Below are 22,986 nucleotides of genomic sequence, written 5' to 3' on the forward strand. Positions count from 1 at the left end.
GATTTAGGGAAATCACGGAAAATGGCCGGAGGCGGGTTTGAAGTGTCGTCCTCCCGAATGCGATTCCTGTGTGCTAACTACTGCGCAACCTCGCTTTGTGTCTGCTATTATGATGAGCTGGGAATCGGAGAGTGGGTGCACCAAAGTAATGTCTCGGAAATGGCAGTCCTTAATGCTTTCGAAAGTGGACTGCAGTTCCTACGTCCACGTGGATTTACATTTGCCGGTAGTGTGCTTGCCAGTGAGGGCTTGAGTGAGTGGTATCTGAAGGCAACAGAAGCTACCTGTAATAGGTGCCCCCGATAAAAATTTACCATGCCTAAAAGTTAACATAGTTCCTGGCAGTCTTGCGTTGGCGGTAGTTGTTGAATGGTCTCTAATCCATGGTGCAGGGTGACTGCCTGTGACGTTTACTGCATGGCTGAGGAAAACAACTTCCTTCTGAAAGAGTTGGCATTTCTCCTCGTTGATCACAACTCTGCTGTCAGAGAGTGCATCGAAAACTTGTTAGGGCTGCATATTATTAAAGTCTTCGTTTAGTGAGAAAATTAGAACATTGTCGGCGTAGCCATAACAGATAAGGAACTTGAATAATATGCCTCAATAAAGTGCTGCCATGTCTGAGCAGCGTTCTTAAGTCCGTTAGACGTAAACATAAATGCAAACAGACCAAAAGACGTGATAATAGCCTCTTTGCGATTATCTTCTGGGCACATAGGTAGGATCTGCAGGTGTGCTACCTTGCAGTCAGTGACACTAAACACAGAGGCATTGGTCAAATAATGAGTGAAGTCATGGATGTTTGGAGTTGGGTAGCTTTCCATTATAGTATGAGTATCGAGAATTCTGCAGTCACGACGCAACGTGACAGATACGTGTTTTTAAGGAAGCAATTTGGTGGGTGAAACCCAGGAACTGTTGGAGGGACGTATGATGCCACCTCGCAACAGTTTGTTTACTTCTGCCTTAGAGACCCGAAATAAATCCAGTGGTATTCTACGCTGTCTGTGTCGCACTGGGGGGCTGGGCATTGAGATAATTTTGTGAAATGCTCCATTTTTTATGACTCAATGTACAAACCGGTCTTGCGGGTAAGAGAAGAGAGACCCATTAGAGTTGTAGGTTCTTCAAATGGCCCACACATATAAATAAATACTTTTAATGATCCTTATTCGCACCGTCCCTGTAGAGCAAAAATATCGTAAGGAGGTATGATACAGATCTGAGTAAGCTGACAGAAAATTGAAAGCTATACTATCAATTTTTTGATGTACCTCAATTTTTTTTCATGGATCTCGGTGTTTGTCGGTCTTTTGAGCTGGTGTGATAAAGAAATATGTACTTGCACTCTCCCTGTATGTGTTAATTAACAGTTATGATACGCGAAAGTCACATGTTTTCATTCTCCTACTAAGCTACGTCCTAATCTCCAAATATCGATGCGTTGAGGGCTTACATTTTTAAACGGACCTCGTCAGAGGAGAAGTCAGCACAAAGAGGAAATAGCCAATGCAGCCACGCCGGCATTGTTGTACTTCATTGGGGAGAAGAGATAAATATCAAGCCACACACTAAAACTTATTAACCTTCCAGCAATGTTCCAGAACTGCCACAGCGTTTCTTAACATGAAAGCATCCATACCTGCGTGCGCTTATGAACTTACAATTTCTGGTGCGGCTAAACATGCAGTAGTAAAAATACGTCAGCTGCTAACAGTTCACATCATCTCACTCTCTAACCACTAAAAGTGGCGATGTGAGTGGAAAGCACAGCACTGCCCTCTGTGTCATCAGATGAGGACAGAGCTGTGCCAAAAGAGCCTGGCGGTCCTTATTGGTGAAGAGAGCCTGATGGGACGTCGGAATCTGGTGGAGGCAGTCGATGTAGCTGGTCAAACTGCAGCAGTGGCATGTGAAGTTCTTGCTCGACGGTGTCAATTCTGCACTGAATAGCGTCATTGCCATGTTGTAGGTGGATGTTTGTCATGTACATGTCAAAATAATGCTGCTGTACTCGCTGAATATGGTTGATGGTGTGAAGGCAGTCTTGAAGATACCGATGACCACTCAGCATTAGCATGGGTGGCAGAAACTGTTGCGCGAAGTGGGAGGCTCTGTTTGTGCCGAGACGCGGAGGGAGGCGTGGTCGATGACACCTGTGAAAAAGCAGCCGCTATCAGTGTGAGTCAAAACATCGTCATGCAGAGAGTGAATGTCGTGGTGGAAACACCATCAAAACACACGTTCTGTGTGCAAGTCTGAGGTCCATAGATTCAGATTTTGTTGAGTCGTTTATTGCATGAAGCTGGATGGCTCAGGAGGAAGGCGTAGAGAATAAAGAAAAGGGCGGCAAAGTACTCAATTCTGAGCAGGAGTGTACTAGGGAGGCCGGTAATGTGGTCGAGAACGAACAGTCTGTTGTTACGAGAGCGAGGTGGGAGAGAGCTGGCGCCACCGCTCCAAGAGTCAAGGAGACGTAGATATCCTCCACGGTTCGGTGCACCTTCGGCAAACCGTGCGTCGAGTTTGGGAAGCCACACAACACGCGGTAGCTGTGTGCGTACTCACCGAATCGCGCATCGCACCGGCGGAAGAGTTTCTGCATAGGCGTGGGTGTTGCGCCGACGGCGGGGTTCTGCGCAGGTGCGAGTGCGACATGGCAGGCGGGTCTGCAGGAGTTATTGTGGTGTTACAAAGCAGTGACGTCAAGTCGGCACAGATCGGACGAGTTTTGTTCGGCTCGTGATAGCAGGGGGATCGACTTTGCTCCCACTGCATTTGAAGACACGTACGACGCCATTGTTGTAGCGTTGTTAATACATTGTCAGCGTTGGATGATAAATATTGCACCCGAAAGTTCAAGTCATACATATAATTAATGGCATTAATTATTGGATATAGGTTCCGCCTTTTAAGCAAAACACTTTTTTTTTCTTGTAACGGCAAAACGCTTCAGCGCCTCTGTCCCATCACAAGTGGATTTTATTTATTAGACAGCTGTGAAAGTGTACATATTTTAGGCTGTAACTGACCTGACAAAATGAAGCCCAAAGCCAGTTTTTGTTCTTTTTTGTTCTTACCTCTATTTTACATTATATGTTTTTGCAGGACCATTGGTATGGTTTCTTGCACTGATAACTTGTCATCGGCAAAACAAACAATGTAAATGTGGGTTTCATCAACGAGTTAACCTATCCCACGATTTTTTAAAATCGTGATCTTGGTGAGATGACATGTTTTGTATACATACTTGTTATTACTCACGTTTTGTTGTGACTGATCCTTCTTCTTTATCCTTCGGAGAGCACTACACACATATTAAATGTACGTAGCGTATTTCGGTTTTGTAATCGCCTTTTCACTTCCCGAAACTCGGCGTACACGGTGTCGTTCTGTGTCCTAACACCATCGGCGTTCATTTTTTCTGTAGGTACTGGGAAGCGGGCGTGGTATTTACGACGGTAAATAATCACTCGCACTCACGTTACTTACTATGAATACTTTTATTCTCGCAGCATATACACAAAGCGTGAAGCGTAGAGCGCATACTACAGAGAACTGATACGGCCGGCCGGTGTGGCCTTGCGGTTCTAGGCGCTTCAGTCCGGAACCGCGTGACCGCTACGGTCGCAGGTTCGAATCCTGCCTCGGGCATGGATGTGAGTGATGTCCTTAGGCTACTTAGGTTTAAGTAGTTCTAAGTTCTACGGGACCGATGACCACAGATGTTAAGTCCCATAGTGCTCAGAACCATTTGAACCATTTTTGAACCTGATACGGCAAAAATAAGAGTTGTTCTTGCTGCGGTAGGGCAGCGATATTATTGGGGTTAGAGCCAGTGGTTCTACGTCCTCACAGTTCCTTGGTGAGTTGGGACAGAATTCGAATTTTATTTACATTATCTCTCTTCTTCTATGTTTGTTTGTTTGTGTGTGTGTGTGTGTGTGTGTGTGTGTGTGTGTGTGTGTGTGTGTGTGTGTTTGTAAGCTGCTTCAGCTGCTTCTGTTGTCTTTTCTGTGAAGTTCCTTTAATGTTTTAAATAGCATGTCTTTACAAAAGGCTACACAAATGGCTAAAGGAACTCACACACACACACACACAAACACTCACACATACACGCACACACGCTCGCGCGCTCACTCATACACACAATCACACACAAGGAAAAGAGAGATACAAGTAAACAAAATTCAAATTCCGTACCACACTCACTTAGGAAGAATGAACGCCGACGGAGTTAGGACGCAGAACATCGTATAAGCCGTTTTTTGCGAAGTGAAAAGGCGATTGCAAACCTGTAAATACGATAAGTGCATTTAATATGTGTGTGCAGTGTCGTCGGAACGAGAAAGAAGAAGGATCAGTCACAACAAAACGTGAGTAATAACAAATATGTGCGCAAAAGAAGATGCCACACATAAATCATGTTTTTAAATGGTCAAGGGATGTAAATTCACATTTACATCGTTTGGTTTATGGTCGAGCAAAACCATGTAACGTAAAATCAACATAAGAGCAAAAACCAATAAAAACTGTATTTGGACCTCATTTTGTCAGATCAGTTACAACCTAAAATATGTACAATTTTACAGTTGTCCAATAAATAAAATTCGCTGGTTGGCACAGAGGTGCTGAAAAATGTTTGGACAACAATACGAAAAAAGCGTTTTGTATAAAAGGCGGAACCTATATCCAATAATTTTAACTGCAAACACGGAAGAAATAGAAGAGCTGCAAATCCAAAAGATGAAGTAATTAATGGCTTTCGCTCGCTGGCAGCTATGACCAGTTGCACTTCGGGGGCAGCCTCACGACCTGTATTGTCCATAGAGTATGATCAGGCATGAGGTGTAAATCGATTAGAGTGTGTAACCAACGCCAAAGTTACGACGGAGTCCTGTCCTTTAAATCTTTGTCGTAGATGACGTGGTGTAATTGGTCTTCCAGAGAGCGGGGGATTTAGTAGAGAAGTGCTGCTTTAGTGAACTCGCATTTATCGCCTGTGGGCAGGGTGAGGATAATTTTGCTGATTGCTCCCACTTGTTAACCCAGGTCACTACCCAGTGTAATGAATTCTCACGATGGCGTGAGTCCCAGAACAAATGAATTTGCACAGACTGCCAAGGCGTACGGAAGTGAATCAAGCCAGATGGACTGATGTTGTATGGAAGTAGGCTAGTTTGCGAGCAAAGCGGAGTCCATTGCTAAATCAAAGAGTAGGTTGTCCGACGCACTCCATTTTCAGTAACATTGATCACTCTTGGAGCACTGTTGTGAAGAATGTCATCATTACTTTTGATGACGCGAGGAGCCTGGAGAGTGTCGTCCATAGCTCTGGATACTGCAGCACAAAAAGTAATGTCGGGACGCGTGAACTGCACAACACAATGGGGACACGTCAGCAGCACTGCATCGCGCACTAACTGCAGATATCCAAAACTCAACGCAAACGCGGACGTCGTACGTCACTGATGTGATGTGAAGTGGAATGTATAATAGCAAAACCCGCAACCGAGGAAACTGACGCCGTGAAGTTCCCACAGTCTAATCCTTATACAGTGGACCGCACCACTAGTAAAAAAACAAAACTCGCACAGATACTCCTGGTAACGTCAGCACAATTCCAGGTCAATCAGGAAACCTGTGTTTGTAAACTGATTTACATGGGTCCTGGTGCCGAGACTGAGACTTTTGTAACTAGCTGTTAAATCCATGTCTGTAATTCTGCCAAAATTTACGATTCGTGTCCGTCTATCGCTACACAGCGTTTTTCATTGGACCCAATAACATACTTCACTAATTTAAAGACTTTTAGAACAAGACATTTTATTGTTCCATGCCATTACCGGTTTCGAACTTTATGTTCATCATCAGATGGCTGATTATAGGGTAAATTGATAATCAGACGTTGCTTGTTTTGCTTACCACGATGCCCCATCGCTAAAATACACTGCTGGAATAAAATCGCAGTACCAAGAAGATGTTTTGCGACATAAACGAAAGTAGGTAGGCGTGTTTCTCCATCTGAAAGATGACGTTTATTCAGATTTCGCTCCAATCGTACAAGAGTGGCGATAGTAGCGGCTATGTGATGATCCAAATCGGGTTTGATTTAAATACACGCTGTAATGGTCCTGAACGTTATTCACCTTTGAGATTGGACGTGGTGAGTTAATTTTAGTCAAGAATGTCTTTAAGGTGACAAAGACGCCATTATCAGCACCTCATTGAGTTTTAACGAGGTTGTGTAATACGTCTACAAGAACCTGGATGTTCCTTCGGTGATGCTGCAGAAAGACTCGGCAGGAATGTAGCTACTGTACCTGACTGCTGGCAGCGGTGGTCACGAGAATGTACGGTCAAAGGAAGACCGGGCTCTGGACGGTCACATGGCACTACTGAGAGGGAAGTCCATCGTGTTCGGTGAATGGCGGTGACGCATCATACTGCATCTGCAGTAGCAATATGAATAGGAGTTGCAACCACAGTCACACAACCAACTGTTACAAATCCGTTACTTCAAGGCCCGCTCCGAGCCAGACGCCCTGTGCATGCACTCCACTGACCCCAAACCATCCCCATTTGCGACTTCAGTGGTGTCAAGCGAGAGCTCATTGGATATCTGTTGCCTTTTGTGATGAAAGCTGTTCTCTGTTCATGTCAGTGATGGCCGTGTGTTGGTTAGAAGGAGGCCGGTCGAGGGCCTGCAACCAACGTTTCAGTATACTAGACGCACTGGACCTACACCTGGTGTAATGGTCTGGGGTGTGACTTCGTATAACAGCACTAGCACTCTCGTTGTTATCCCAAGAACCCTGAATGCAAATTTATATGTCAATATGGTGATTCGACCCGCTACCATTCATGAAGATCGTTACAGGGTGTGTTTTCCAACAGGATAACGCTCGCCCAAACACTGCTGTTGCAGCCCAACAAGCTCTACAGAGCTGTTGCCTTGGCCTGCTTCATCACCAGATTTGTTTTCAATGGGGCACATCTGGGATATCATCGGTCGACAACTCCAGCGTCATCCACAACAAGCATTAACCGTCCCTGTATTGCTCGACCAAGTGCAACAGGCATGGAACTCCTTACCGCAAGCTGACATCCGGCACCTGTACAACATAATGCATGCACTTTTGCATGCTAGCTTTCAACATTCTGGTGGTTACATTAGATATTAATCTACCAGAATTTCACATTTGCAATGGCTCATCTCGCACTTACATTAATCCCTGTGCTCTTGCAATGTTAATCGCTAAAATACGTTACCTAGACAAAAGTATTCCTGAAATTTCGTTATTCTACATGAATCAAGTTTTGGTATTGCGATGTTTTTCCCATCAGTGTATTTTAACTGATAAATATTGATAAAGGAAATGAAAATAAATGAAATTCGGAAATTGCATAATGGCTATTTAGCACCAGTACTTATAGTGAACATATATTGATAGCTTTGAAGGCTTGAGTTTTCATTATTTTCCGTTTACCATGCAGGAGTATCATGGGAAACGTGTCCTAGTGTTATAAACACATCCACGAAATCATAGTAAACGGAGGTTACCATTAGCATACATTTCACATGTTTTACGTGTACTGATAGCTCACGAAGATGCTGTGAAGCAAAGACATACATTTATGTATTGTATACATTATCCATCAGACATAAGTTGAGAGATATAACTTTAATATCGATCCATTTTCGCCAATAACAGATAAATCGATATGTAGCAGAAAATAACGAAACATAATTATTCTTTATGTGAGTAACAATCACAACCACCAGTTTGTCAAATTCAGGAAATCAACTACCATTGGTGTATCAACAGGAATTCTCATCATTCAGATTAACATATAACAGCACATTTCACAGCAATGCTGAATCAGACGCATAAAGATCCCACTTGACAAACCAGGGAAACAAAAAGATTATATTATTAAAACAATTATCAAAAATAATTGTTAGAATCCTTCCGCTGATGACATAATTTCAGATAAAATAAAAGCTAAATATAAACATCTATCTCCTCATTCTTGCCAATACAAGCTTCTAAAACCACCACCAAATATGCTGTCATGCCCTTTCTAGGAAACCTGCCCTATAAGACAGCTAATCTTTCCAAAAATACAAATGTCGGAATGAGTTTCTTCCCAAACAACAAGTCACATCATCAAGCTACTTACAATATAGGTACTTCCACCACACCCTTAGGAAATCTGGTATATGCAAACTACATGTACATCTACATCTACATCCATTCTCCGCAAGCCACCCGACGGTGCGTGGCAGAGGGTACTTTGAGTACCTCTATCGGTTCTCCCTTCTATTCCAGTCTCGTAATGTTCGTGGAAAGAAAGATTGTCGGTATGCCTCCGTGTGGGCTCTAATCTCTCTGATTGTATTCTCATGGTCTCTTCGCAAGATATACGTAGGAGGGAGCAATATACTGCTTGACTCCTCGGTGAAGGTATGTTCTCGAAACTTCAACAAAAGCCCGTACCGAGCGTCTCTCCTGCAAAGTCTTCAATTGGAGTTTATCTATCATCTGCGTAACGCTTTCGCGATTACTAAATGATCCTGTAACGAAGCGCGCTGCTCTCCATTGGATCTTTTCTATCTCTTCTATCAACCCTATCTGGTACGGATCCCACACTGCTGAGCAATATTCAAGATCACTCCATTTTAAATCACTCCTAATGCCTTCTCCCAGATAATTTATGGAATGAACTGCTTCCAGTTGCTGACCTGCTATATTGTAGCTAAATGATAAAGGATCTTTCTTTCTATGTATTCGCAGCGCATTACACTTGTCTACATTGAGATTCAATTGCCATTCCGTGCACTATGCGTCATTCGTTCCAGATCCCCCTGCATTTCAGTACAATTTTCCATCGTTACAACCTCTCGATGTACTAAGCATCATCCGCAAAAAGCTTCAGTGAACTTCCGATGTTATCCACAAGGCCATTTATGTATATTGTGAATAGCAACGGTCCTATGAAACTCCCCTGCGGCACACCCGAAATCACTCTTACTTCGGAAAACTTCTCTACATTGAGAATGACATGCTGCATTCTTTTATCTAGGAACTCAATTGGTCTGATAGTCCATATGTGTCTAAATCCTGGCCATAAGACAACACTGGCTAGACAGATAAGCTTCGATACAAAATTCAAGGAGTTCCTGATTGCAATACGATAAACACCTTAACCACCGTTGCTTCTCACGTTGTTATATTATGCAAAAGGCATTGAAAGCAACCTACAGATCCTTCTCTACACAAGCAAGGGCAATATTACGAAAATCCTTGAAGAAACAGAAATATTTACGTATACAGTGATGTCACCACACAACGTCCTCAACGAACAAACAGAACTAACTTCCAAAAGCTGCTCTCACGTAGGACACAAATATAAATTCCGCCAGCGCCCAACACCAGTATAATTATGCCTCACTGTTTCTAATAAGTAACGTGTGTATTATATGTGAAGTATAAGAGGTATTTTATTTCATATGATTTTTAAAAATAACTATATTTAATTACTTTCTGGCACCTACCGATTATTTATCTGTAATTGCAGAAAAAGCATCGTTGTTTAAGTTTTATCTTTTTCGTTAACTCTGGCATATAATATAAACAATATATATTCTTGCTTCATAGCGTCTTTGTAATCTATAATTGTTTGTAAAACACGTGACGTGTATGTGAAATCAGATTGTCAGAATATAAAAGTATTCGTGGTAAGCACCTTCCACTCTGTGATTTCGTAAATGTGGTTAGAGCACAGGGACATGTTTCCCATGATACTACTGCATGGTACACGGTAACAGAAACTCAGGTCTTGAAAGCTATTAATACACGTTTCTGTAAGTACGAGTACACAGTCATTACGCAATTTCCAATTTTCGTATATTTTGCTTTAAAAATCGAAACAAACAGTATCGACTGCAAACATATTTATTTTGATGGTAACCGATTTCTGTCAGGTTTTGACTATCCTCAGACCCTCATACTATGATGGTAGGCGGAGGCGGTGAGTGGAGCAAGTGTTGTAACATGACGAACGTGAGCTGCTCAAAGCAGTTACAACACCTGCTTCATTCGCCGCCACCACTACCACCATGGCATGAGGGTAAGAGGATGGTCAAATCTGTTACCATCAAAACAAATGTTTTTGCGGTTGAGACTGTTTGTGTCGATTTTTAAAGCACTTTTCGCCAGACCGCTGTTCTCCACGAGTAATGTTCTCAAATTACTCTTTAGTATTAATTTCCTTTATCAATATTTTAGCGGCAAGACACCACGATAAGCAAACGACCAACTACTGATAAACAGTTCATCCTGTAATTCTGCCATCTGATGATGAACAAGAGTTCGAAATCAGTAATGGCATGGAACAATAAAATGTGTTGAACAAAAACGTCTTTGAATTAGCGGTTGATAGCTGTTTTTATAAAACGTCTTATAATACAATCACAGAACTCTCACAAAATCAATGACTGACAAATTATCTTTACACCATCTTTCCCGCCAAGCTGCTTACAATTAACGTGTCATTGTTTTTTGAGTAAACGAATGACACTCGCATTTTTATTACACGTGACTTTCGTAAGTGAAAAGTAAAAGTATCAATAGTCTTGTTCAGTATTTGCATGGCGGATTATGAGATTATGTAAACTTAACTGCATGCGTTTTCTTTACAGGAAATTTTCAGCCGGTTTTACAAACCGAAAAGCAAAGGATTTTTCTAATGGGATAGTTCAGCAGCTCACTAACGGGCATGGGTAATTCTATTACGACTGAAACTCATATACTTGACGGAAGCGAGGACAATCATGTGTGTCTAACTGAGGAACTAAGCGTGAATATTAGATCAGCCACTCTTCCCCATACTCAGACGCAAGAAGAAAATCTTTACGTATTATTGCATTACGGCCAAAGAATCGTGCTAGCCTAATGTGCTTGTTCCCTAAACGGCGATTTTTCTCGAATAGTGACCGTGTTGGAGTGGGACGTGGTTAGCTATTACTTACATTATGAAATTCATGTTCCACAGTTCATAAGCTTGATTCTTATCAAAATGATGTTGAACCGGTCGGTTTACCGATTACGTACCGTTATATGTGATATGTTTGTGGGCACGGCTTCGTGCTGGCCATTTACAGAATAATCAGCAGAATTGTGATTTAAATTTAATGAAAATGAACTTGTTAGTTTTCATCATTAGCCGTGTTCCAAATGAAACAAAGATTTACTACAAATTAAACATACTTTTTTCTACACTACCTATCTCACCACTTTTTAATTAAATAATCGCCAGCAGAGTACAGAAGAAATGATTTCAGTTTTTATTTAATATTGATAATATAGGATACTGGATATTTAGCAAGACTTCAAATATCTACACAAAAATGGAATGTTTTAAGGATAAATGCCATTTGTTGCTATTAGAATAGAATTCGAATGGCCACATCTCCGTATTAAAATCATTTTTCTTATTAAAATAATTTTTCTTCGGTTTTAAACGTTAGTTCTGGGGAATGCCCCTTGTTATTAGTGTCAAGATTACAACTCTTCCGACGGGCGTTTACCACTGATTACCAGTGTTGGTTGAGGGTGCTGGTGCTTGTTAACAAAAAATGGGAAGGATTTTCTGAGGCGACAGGGGGGGGGGGGAAGTTTGAAAACATTGTTGTTGACGGCTGTAGTTACGTTTGCTTTATAATTCCGAGCAAAAGAAATATTACTTACCGACTTACCAAAAATCCTTTTGACTGACCACTGTACTTGTATGAAAGTTTACACTGTGCAGTAAGCAGAAATATGGAAATTAGTAATAATTCCTACCAATGCCAGCTACATCTGTTATCCATGGTACATGCCAACATCCGCTCCTGACACATTCACACTTCATGCAGTTAATTAGTAATTAACAATAGCTAATGATATTTCCTCTTACGAACAGTGCTTACCTTCGTGTTGAGAAATCTAGCGCCCACGTTCTCCTAGATTCGCTTACCATACGCAAGAGTTGAGAAGAAGACAATGGATACATCGGTTAGATGGCTAAACATGGAATTTGAATGCTTTCGTAAACAGGAGTAACAAATGCAGGCTAAGGTTCACTTACATGGAATGACGAACAACTTCCGGACCAGGGTCTTGTTTCTGAGTGGATCGACAAGAATCCAGTCGCCCACAGTGCTGAAGACTATTCCAAACAGCAGCCTCATCAGGTGCGGCAGACTTGCAAAACCTCCCGACTGCAACAGAAGAGCACCGATAACAACCAAGCCCGATAGCACACGTACGCTGTTGGACAATAAAATTACAACACCCCGGAGGCGACACTCAACAAACGTCAAATCTGCGTGAAGTGTAGCACATGTTTGGATACGCAAATGATAAACACTTCAGCGCAATCGCACAATTCCAGAGTAAGCAGACACAATAGCGCCTTTCTTAGCAATCATATACAACCGCTCACTTGACGAATGGTCTGTTCCTAAAGACTGGAAAGTAGCACAGGTCACACCAATATTCAAGAAAGGAGTAACCCATTGAATTACAGATCCATATCAGTGACCTCAACTTGCAGTAGGATTTTGGAGCATGTACTGTACTCGAACCGGCCGCGGTGGCCGTCGGTTCTAGGCGCTACAGTCTGGAACCGCACGACCGCTACGGTCGCAGGTTCGAATCCTGCCTCGGGTATGGATGTGTGTGATGTCCTTAGGTTAGTTAGGTTTAAGTAGTTCTAAGTTCTAGGGGACTGATGACCTCAGATGTTAAGTCCTATAGTGCTCAGAGCCATTTGAACCATTTCTGTACTCGAACATTATGAATCACCTTGGAAAAAATGAGTTATTGATACATAACCAACATGGATTCAGAAAATATCGTTCTTGTGCAACACAGCTAGCTCTTCCCATGGAGTAATGAGTGCTGTCGACAAGGGACCTCAGATCGATTCCATATTCCTAGATTTCCAGAAGGCTTTTGATACCGTCCCTCACAAGCGACTATTAATCAAATTGCGTGCATATGGAGTATCGTCTCAGTTGTGTGACTGGATTCGTGATTTCCTCTCAGAGAGGTCACAGTTAGTAGTGATAGACGGTAAATCATCGAGCAGAACAGAAGTGTTATCAGTCGTTCCACAAGGTAGTGTCATAGGCCCTCTGCTGTTCCTGATTTATATACATGATCTAGGTGACAATCTGAGCAGCCCCCTTAGATTGTTTGCAGATGACGCTGTAAAGTAAAATCATCAGACGATCAATTCGAATTACCAAATGATCTAGAGAGAATTTCTGTATGTAGCGAAAAGTGCAGTTGGCACTAAACAAAGAAAAGTGCGAGCTCATCCACATGGGTACTAAAAGAAATCCAATAAATTTTGGGTATACGATAAATCGCAACAAATCTAAGGGCTGTCAATTCGACTAAATACCTAGGAATTACAATTACGAGCGACTTACATTGGAAAGACCACTTAGATAATATTGTGGGGAAGGCGAAACAAAGACTGCACTTTGTTGGCAGAACACTTAGAAGATGCGACAAACCCACTAAAGAGACAGCCTACATTACACTTGTCCATCCTCTGCTGGAATATTGTTGCGCGGTATGGGATCCTTACCAGGTAGGATTGACGGAGGACATCGAAAAAGTGCAAAGAAGGGCAGCTCGTTTCGTGTTATCGCGCAATAGGGGTGAGAGTGTCACTGATATGATATGCGAGTTGGGGTGGCAGTCACTGAAACAAAGGCGGTTTTCTTTGCGGCGAGATCTATTCACGCAATTTCAATCACCAACTTTCTCATCCGAATGCGAAAATATTTTGTTGACACCCACCTACGTAGGGAGAAATGATAATCATAATAAAATATGAGAAATCAGAGCTAGAACGGAAAGATTTAGGTGTTCCTTTTTCCCACGGACCATTCGAGAGTGCAATGGTAGAGAAGTAATATGAAAATGGTTCGATGAACCCTCTGCCAGGCACTTAAGTGTGAATTGCAGAGTAATATGTAGATGTAGATGTAGGCAGCAGTGTTGCCACAACATACTGTCCGTAAGGAGAGATTAGCCAGCGAGTTTCTGAACCAGAACGCATTTCAGTATTGGTTGTTTGTGATGTGACCATGAAACAAGCACGGACAGCTGACGGTTTCTTTCGTGAATACGTTCATTGAATAAGCAAACTTTTTGGCAGTTATGTGAGCTCTGCAGCTTCTTGTCATCGTCAGCTTTTCAAAGATTAGCCTATTACGCAGATGACCTATTGACAGACGCGAAGGTCTGTGGGATATAACGGCATATCAAGCCGTTAATCACGGAAAGCTTTAGCGAAAGCCGCCAAGTAAATAAAGGAACATAGACCTTCCATTATAACGATTAGCATAGAATTACAGCCGTCCAACTGCACTGATGTAGTCGTATTGTCTCTCGCTTGAATAGACCACAAAGCTGTACGAAGCCAAGGAACAATAAAGTAGAAAATACGATGCCCGATATCACAAAGATAATTGCTTATTTTTGCCTGGTCAGGGTTTCAGTCACTTGCCACAAAGATTTCTACGTAATTTTATTTTTTTAATCAGTTGTTTCGTCATATAACTGCGCCGACGATACGAAGACTCAAACCTATACGGTGGAATAGATGACCCCATCAAATACTGCAATAATTCACATAATGATAATTTTCTGTTATTCACTACTTCATGACTTTTCCAGCTAAAATACTGCAATAATTCACATAATGATAATTTTCTGTTATTCACTACTTCATGACTTTTCCAGCAAAATACAAACATCAAAACCAAGTTCTACACGTATTGCTTCACAGCCTCCACAACAACTCTCCGGTATTACACCTATGTCCACACGACTACTCTGCAATTAGCAATTAAGTGCCAGGCAGAGGGTTTGTGCAACCACTTTCACACTATTCCTCTATCATTCCACTGTCGAAAAGCGCATGGCAAAGACGAACTCTTTAAATCTTTCTTTCTGAACTCTCAGTTTTCTTATTTTATTACAGTGATAATTTCGCCTATATAGGTGGGCGTTAACAACATACTATCGCATTATGAGGAGAAAAATTATTACTGAGATTTCGTGAAAAGATCTCTCCGCAACGATAAACACCTTTGTTTTTCTGACTGCCATCCCAAATTCATGTATCATATCCGTTACGCTCTCTCCCCTAATTTGTGGTGATACAAAATAGCTGCCCTTCTTTGAACTTTTTTTCTATGTTCTCAGTCAATCCTAGCTGGTACGGATCACACAATGTTCAGCAGTACTCAATCAGAAGACGAAAAAGCACGTATTGCTTCATAGCCTCCACAACCATATCTCAGATGTTTCGTTTACATCTACAGCCTCTGTCGTGAATTTCTTACATCTTCCAAGACTCCAGGCAATAAAACACAGGGTTTGAATCTCCTTCCCCTCAACAGTATCTATCTGATCATTCCAATTTAAGATGTTCAGAATTGTTTCCCCAGGTTTGTAGTTGAATTGACAGCCTCATGTTGTTCTATTCTGGCTAACATGGGATGAGATGGAGTCACACGATTTGGAAAGTACCTGTGGTACAGATTTTCAATTTCTCTTCATTACAGCTTCGCTGTAAATTAACAGCATGTTGGTGTACTCTGTAGAGGTGTATTCAGGCATCCTGTTACTGCAGTGCTATTCACCATAATATCAACTGACGCATCACCAGGAAGCATGAAAAGAAGACAGAGGACATCAGGGGACATTGTGGCATCATACCTTTTGAGAAAAGAGAACCACTTGTATGAATATCAAGAGCTCAGATGGAAACCCAGTTCTAAGCAAAGAAGGGAAAGCAGAAAGGTGGAAGGAGTATATAGAGGGTCTATACAAGGGCGATGTACTTGAGGACAATATTATAGAAATGCAAGAGGATGTAGATAAAGATGAAATGGGAGATACGATACTGCCTGAAGAGTTTGACAGAGCACTGAACGACCTGAGTCGAGTACACAACATTCCATTAGAACTACTGACGGCCTTGGGAGAGACTGTCATGACAAAACTCTACCATCTGGTGAGCAAGATGTATGAGACAGGCGAAATACCTTCAGACTTCAAGAAGAATATAATAATTCCAATCCCAAAGAAAGCAGGTGTTGACAGATGTGCAAATTACCGAACTATCAGTTTAATAAGTCACAGCTGCAAAATACTAACGCGAATTATTTACAGACGAATGCAAAAACTGGTAGAAGCGGACCTCGGTGAAGATCAGTTTGGATTCCGTAGAAATGTTAGAACACGTGAGGCAATACTGACCTTACGCCTTATCTTAGAAGAAATATTAGGGAAAGGCAAACCTACTTTTCTAGCATTTGTAGACTTAGGAAAGCTTTTGACAATGTTGACCGGAATACTCTCTTTCAAATTGTAAAGGTGGCAGGGATAAAACACAAAGCGAAAGGCTATTTACAATTTGTACAGGAACCAGATGGCAGTTATAAGAGTCGAGGGGCATGAAAGGGAAGCAGTGGTTTGGAAGGAAGTGAGACAGGGCTGTAGCCTCTCCCCTATGCTATTCAATCTTTATATTGAGCAAGCAGTAAAGGAAACGAAAGAAAAGTTCGGAGTAGGAATTAAAATTCATGGAGAAGAAGTAAAAACTTTGAGGTTCGCCGATGACATTGTAATTCTGTCAGAGACAGCAAAGGATTTGGAAGAGCAGTTGAACGGAATGGACAGTGTCTTGAAGGGAGGATATAAGATGAACATCAACAAAAGCAAAACGAGGATCATGGAAGGCAGTCGAATTAAGTCGGGTGATGCTGAGGGTATTCTATTAGGAAATGAGACGCTTAAAGTAGTAAATGAGTTTTGCTATTTGGGGAGCAAAATAACTGATGTTGGTCGAAGCAGAGAGGATATAAAATGTAGACTGGCAATGGCAAGGAAAGCGTTTCTGATTAAGAGGAATTTGTTGACATCAAATATAGATTTAAGTGTCAGGAAGTCGTTTCTGAAAGTATTTTTATGGAGTGTAGCGATGTATGGAAGTGAAACATGGACGATAAATAGTTTGGACAAGAAGAGAATAGACGCTTTTGAAATGTGGTGCTACAGGAGAATGCTGAAGATTAGATGGGTAGATCACGTAACTACTGAGGAGGTATTGAATAGGATTGGGGAGAAGAGGAGTTTGTGGCACAACTTGACAAGAAGAAGTGACCGGTTGGTAGGGCATGTTCTGAGGCATCAAGGGATCACAAATTTAGCATTGTAGGGCAGCGGGGAGGGTAAAAATTGTAGAGGGAGACCAAGAGATGAATACACTAAGCAGATTCAGAAGGATATAGGTTGCAGTAAGTACTGGGAGATGAAGAAGCTTGCACAGGATAGAGTAGCATGGAGAGCTGCGTCAAACCAGTCTCAGAACTGAAGACCAGAACAACAACAACCATTCATGAATGTGGCTAGCATTGCATAACAGGCGAACTGCATAAGAAACATCTAGCTTGCGACTGAGTAGCTCTAGTTTGCTTTGTGACGTGGAAATGAACCGTTTGCGGGCATAGATTCCTGCAAGTTCTACAAGTGTGTAACATGAACTGTGAAACATATCCACATTCAGACATACATAAACACAGCCTGGACGGATTCCTGGCCGGAAATGGAGGAAAAAGACCATATGAACATGTGTCTGGAAATGCATGACTGTCACAGTAGGTGGCGCTGACAAATGGAAGTGCCTCTGACCACGTGCCATGTGCTCCTTGTGTGTTGCAGGCTGTGTGATTGACGCAGCGTGCTGTAACCTGCAGAATGGTCCGATATTCATGTCGGGAACAAGCCGAGATGGTGTTTGTGTACTGCCAAGCAGATGGAAACGGTCGAGAGGCAGCACGGCTCTACCAAAACAAGTACCCCCACAGAGACCAACCGAATCACACAACATATAAGGCCTTTTTTGGGCGTCTGTGTGATCACGGGTCCTTTCAGACAGAAAAACATGCAGAGAAGCGGCGGACTGGGCGTCCACCACATTTGGAGGTCCGGGTTCGACAAGTTATTGAGACGAACCCTAGTACAAGCAGCTCCAGGTAAGTGGCCTGTCAACATAGTACGAACCAGTGTACGATAATGTGTAACCTGCATGACTACAACTACTATCCCTATCACCTGCTTCGAGGGCAAGGATGATCAGCAGCGGATTTCCTTCTTTGGGATGGATTTTATCGATGGTTTTTGCATCAGATCATGATAACATCCTTACCGATGAATCAACTTTTACGAGGACTAGCATTATCAGCCTGCATCTGGGGGCACCTGAGGAGCGTTGTGTATGCTGAACCAGTTCGTTATGTATAGACCCTTCAACAGTGTGTTCACGATGCATGTGATGGTATTCAGAGAGACGCCGGAACGTGCGAAAGAGTGTGGCAGTCCATGATGCGACGTGTGAACACATGCATTGCATCCTGTTGAGGCCACTTTGAACATCTGTCGTGATGTGGAGGCAATGCTGCTCTGTACTGTGTTCCTCGACGATATATTCTTTTTGCAACAACACCATCCATTTCTGGACACATGTTCACAGGATCTCTTTCCTTCATTTCCAGTCAGGAAACTTTCCCTTTAGTTTGTCAATGTTTTTTCATGTTCACCCTGTATGCACATATATCTACATACACACATAAAGACATATTATATTTACATATACATTCACACCTCTATAAATGTATGCACAAAAAGGACAGTATTACCAGCAGATGGGTCTGAGTGAGATTGACATTAGATTTGTGTATCACTTCCTGCAGACGAGTGTGTGTGACCTGTGCTTTTTTCGAATCACATATCATAGTTTTTAGTTCAAGGAATCTATTGTCTATTATGGTTAAAATGGATACTGCCTCAGCTGAATCTGACAACGTTCTAATCTGACCCTAGAGCCTTGTTTAGTTTTAGCGATTTAAGCCGTTTCTCAACTGACACTACCACCTATATCGATCATTTCTGAGGTGGTGCAAAAGTAAATTGCGATGAGAAAGTAATATGTTTCTTTACAGACCCTGCAATGGAGGGTACTGTGATGTAGACAGTATAGCCCTCAGTGCCTTTATTGTACTGCGTCGAAATTATGCTTTACTGAACATTTCTGAGATGCTGTCGTGCTGACAAAACTAAACTATGACGAATAGTTGAGCTGAGGTTTCAAATGGCTCTGAGAACTATGGGACTTAACATCTATGGTCATCAGTCCCCTAGAACATAGAACTACTTAAACCTAACTAACCTAAGGACAGCACACAACACCCAGTCATCACGAGGCAGAGAAAATCCCTGACCCCACCGGGAATCGAACCTGGGAACCCTGGCGCGGGAAGCGAGAGCGCTACCGCACGACCACGAGCTGCGGACTGAGCTGAGGTTTTGTGAGCGTCCTCCTATAAGAGTAAAATACTCATACTTAGGATCCTTCCAATAATCATCAGTCAGGTACTTGTCTTCCTGTCGGACAGATTTAAGTGTTTGTTCTACAACAAACCGTTCCAGCTATACAGAGTGAGTCACTAACTATTGCCGCCAAGAATAACTCTGGAAGTATGATAGGAGTTGAAAATTTAGTGGGACAAAACTTGCATGGGACAACGGGGGCCCTAATATGACGTTGGTTTGGTACTTATTTTCTGATAGCGTCTATCGGAACGAATCCAATGATATGTAACAGTAAGCTCTTTGAAGGTCAACGAATGTCACAAAGGTGGCATGAATGGCCATTTACAGAAGGTGTTCGAAGCGATGACCATTGGTATCATCGCAGAGCTGCAATCTTCTTATCATGGGTTGAATGGTATTGCTTATCACATCTGCACTTATTGATGCACATGCTCTGACCTTTCTCTCTCGCATATCTTCAGTTGTAGTTGTTACGTCTTTTAAAACAATGTCTTTTACGAATCCCCACAAGAAAAAATTCAGAAGCGTCAAGTCTGGTGAACGAGCCGGCCACGACACGTCTCCTCCGCGTCCAGTCCAACGATTTGGGAATTGTCTCTGCAAGTCATTTCCAGCTATCACAGAAAAATGTATCGGACATCCATCGTGTTGATACCACATCCTGTTCCTTGTTCCTAAAGGTATTTCTTCTATTAACAGACCTTATGTTTCTTGCAGGAATGTCGTGTACTTCCTACATTAAGATTTTCTTCAATGAAATATGGGCCTATAATTCTGTCCTCCAGAATCCCATACCATACATTCACCGACCACGGGTTTTGGTGTGCAACTTGCCGCAGCCAACATGGATTTACAGTTGCCCAATACTACAAGTTATGCAGATTAACATTTCCTTAGTTCGTGAACGTAGCCTCGTCAGTAAATAAGAACAAATTAATAAATGTGGCATCACTCTGAATCTGAAGTTGAGCCCATCGGCAGAATTCAATGCGACGCATACAATCCGTACCAGTTAATTCTTGGTGGAGGCTGATATGGCAAGGATGATGTTTATGGCGGTGCAGAACACGAACAACACTACTCAGGCTCATGCCAGATTCCCTTGCGATTTGACGCGAACTTCAAATGGCTCTAAGCTCTATGGGACTTATCATCTGAGGTCATCAGTCCCCTAGACTTAGAACTACTTAAACCTAACTAACCTAAGGACATCACACAAATCCAAGTCCGAGGCAGGATTCGAACCTGCGACCGCAGCAGCAGGGCGGTTCCGGACGAAGCTCCTAGAACCGCTTGGTCACAGCGGCCGGCTCTGACGCGAACTAACTCAAGGATCTCGACCCACAGTGACAAAGAGTTCCAATTTCTGTTTCCTCGTTAGTAACTTTCCTTTGCCAGATATGTTTCCGATACGTTAAAGATGCGGTTGTTCTGAATTTACCACACACGTATTTAAATGTACGACGTGTGGGATGTGTACGTTGAGGATATCTTTCAGCGTATTCTCAAGCGCTCACTGAATTTCGTTGGCATTCCCCGTGAATGAGAAACATTATCGACTTGTTCTTCGAAGGAATACATCATTCACATTCACCAATACTAGTCTTACCGTTGCTATTAGTGTTCTATTGCGAAACCGTCGAATGGTGTTTACATGTCAATGGCACGTTAGATGGATACGCCGTATTCGGCTAAAATTTCCATATTGTACGATATACGAGAGAGAATTGTCAAAGCGTGTGCTTCGATAAGTGCCGATGTGATAATACCACTCAATCCATGATAAGAAGATAGCAGCACCGCATTGGTACCAATGATCATTACTTCGAACACCTGTAAATGGACGATCATGTCACCTTTGTGACCTTCGTTGACCTTCAAAGACCTTACTGTTACACGTTATTGGATTCGTCTCGATAGCCGCTATCAGAAAATAAGTACCAAACTATAGCACCCCATTAAAAAGAAAAAATCGAAGTTGACCTTCATATCTCTGAAGCGACCGCACCTAGCAACAAAAAATCAACGTCATACTATGGCCCCCGTTGTCCCATGCAACATTTGTCCCACAAACTTTTCAGCTGCTGCGTACTTTCGGAGTTATTCTAGGTGGCAATAGTTAGTGACTCACCCTGTATATTATTAGGTACTTCACTCCTGCAAGTGATCCATTGATATCACCTATCGCACAGTCACACGATTTTTTTTCCTGTGGTGTGAACTGATATCATCTGTCATCACATGAACAACTCAGACCATGCAAACATTATCTTATAAAGGCGTTTGCCTACATAGTCCAATTACAGCTCCCAAAACAGTACACTGAGGAAATTATCTAGCCATGAATGGTGCAACGATGCCTGTAAAACAGCAAAGTTCCAAAATATTTTGCACGGTTTGGGTACACCATGTTGTAATGTGCCATATTATGAACTGAAAGCGCATTAATTTTTTGGTAGTCTCGCAAATTTTAAGTGGACAAACAACATAGGAATTGGATGTCATTATAATCTTATAGACGGACTAAGGTAGATAGAACACTTACTTTTTTGAGGTCGAAGCCAAGAACTTCAGACATGTACTTTGGGGTTTCAGTCAACTGAAAGAAGAGTCCTCCCAGGTTACCAAAGTGCAGTGCCACCAGCGCCATGAATGGACAGGAAGTCATCACCGGCCAGAATGGCAGCATCCTCTGAAACAGGATGGCTCTGTTGGGACTCTAGAGTCACTTGGCGTTCACACAAGCTCTGGACACTGGATTTAATGTTTGCCCATGTAACAACAACATTAGTAAAAATCCATGGGAGATTTGAGATTATGCCTGTCCATCAAATGCATATGAATTTCATTAAATTACATGTAGGGACCATGTCCACAACTTTGATCCAAAATTATGTTCTAATGCCCAGCTGCTCTATCTTACCCACCTCCAACCCAGTCAACCAAATAATCCTATATTCGCGATATGTGCACCGTATGATCTTGAAAACTCCATAGCGCAGATACAATATTTCACCTTCCTTTACAAACTCCAGACATTGTAAGATACTGGTTCGTGAGTGGCGGGAAAATACCAATTGTTAATTACTATTTCATTTAATAACATGATGGTCATCTGGAGAAAATAACTCTTACACATGTAGCCAAGCCAGAAATTAGTTATTACTTACAAGTTATTCTTCATCACACAAATAAACCCAAACATATATTTTTGCTTCTAAACTGCACTTGGGCTACTTTCATACTCTTCTAACAATAAAATTAATTATTTGGACTCTAGCCTCGATTACAACCTCTCTTCATTTTTGGACATCAAGTTACCTATACATACTTATGATTTCTATGTTTCTTTGTTATCTGTTCAACATACTTTAACTACTGGCGCTCTCAGCCTACTCTTATACTGTTTTTAATTGTACTACATCACTCGGCACACAGCCTTGAAAAGCACTTGGCCACTTGACTACTCCACACCACAGATCACTAATTATTTTTAAAATTTGACAAAAAAATTGGAAAA

The 22,986-nt window shown here is 42.0% G+C and overlaps 1 protein-coding gene across 1 annotated transcript in view; it reads right to left on the reverse strand.

Annotated features, from left to right (window-relative positions):
* The window catches only part of LOC124620032 (sialin-like), a 151,831-nt gene that overhangs the window by 70,481 nt on the left and 58,364 nt on the right, over positions 1-22,986 (reverse strand). Inside the window, exons 4-5 of the mRNA XM_047146697.1 lie at positions 22,012-22,158; positions 12,133-12,265 (exon numbers count right to left, since the gene is read on the reverse strand). Of these exons, the coding sequence (XP_047002653.1) occupies positions 12,133-12,265; positions 22,012-22,158 (280 nt within the window). The remainder of the gene's footprint in view (positions 1-12,132; positions 12,266-22,011; positions 22,159-22,986) is intronic.

This window comes from Schistocerca americana, chromosome 6 (assembly GCF_021461395.2).
Source record: "Schistocerca americana isolate TAMUIC-IGC-003095 chromosome 6, iqSchAmer2.1, whole genome shotgun sequence".
NCBI lineage: Eukaryota > Metazoa > Arthropoda > Insecta > Orthoptera > Acrididae > Schistocerca > Schistocerca americana.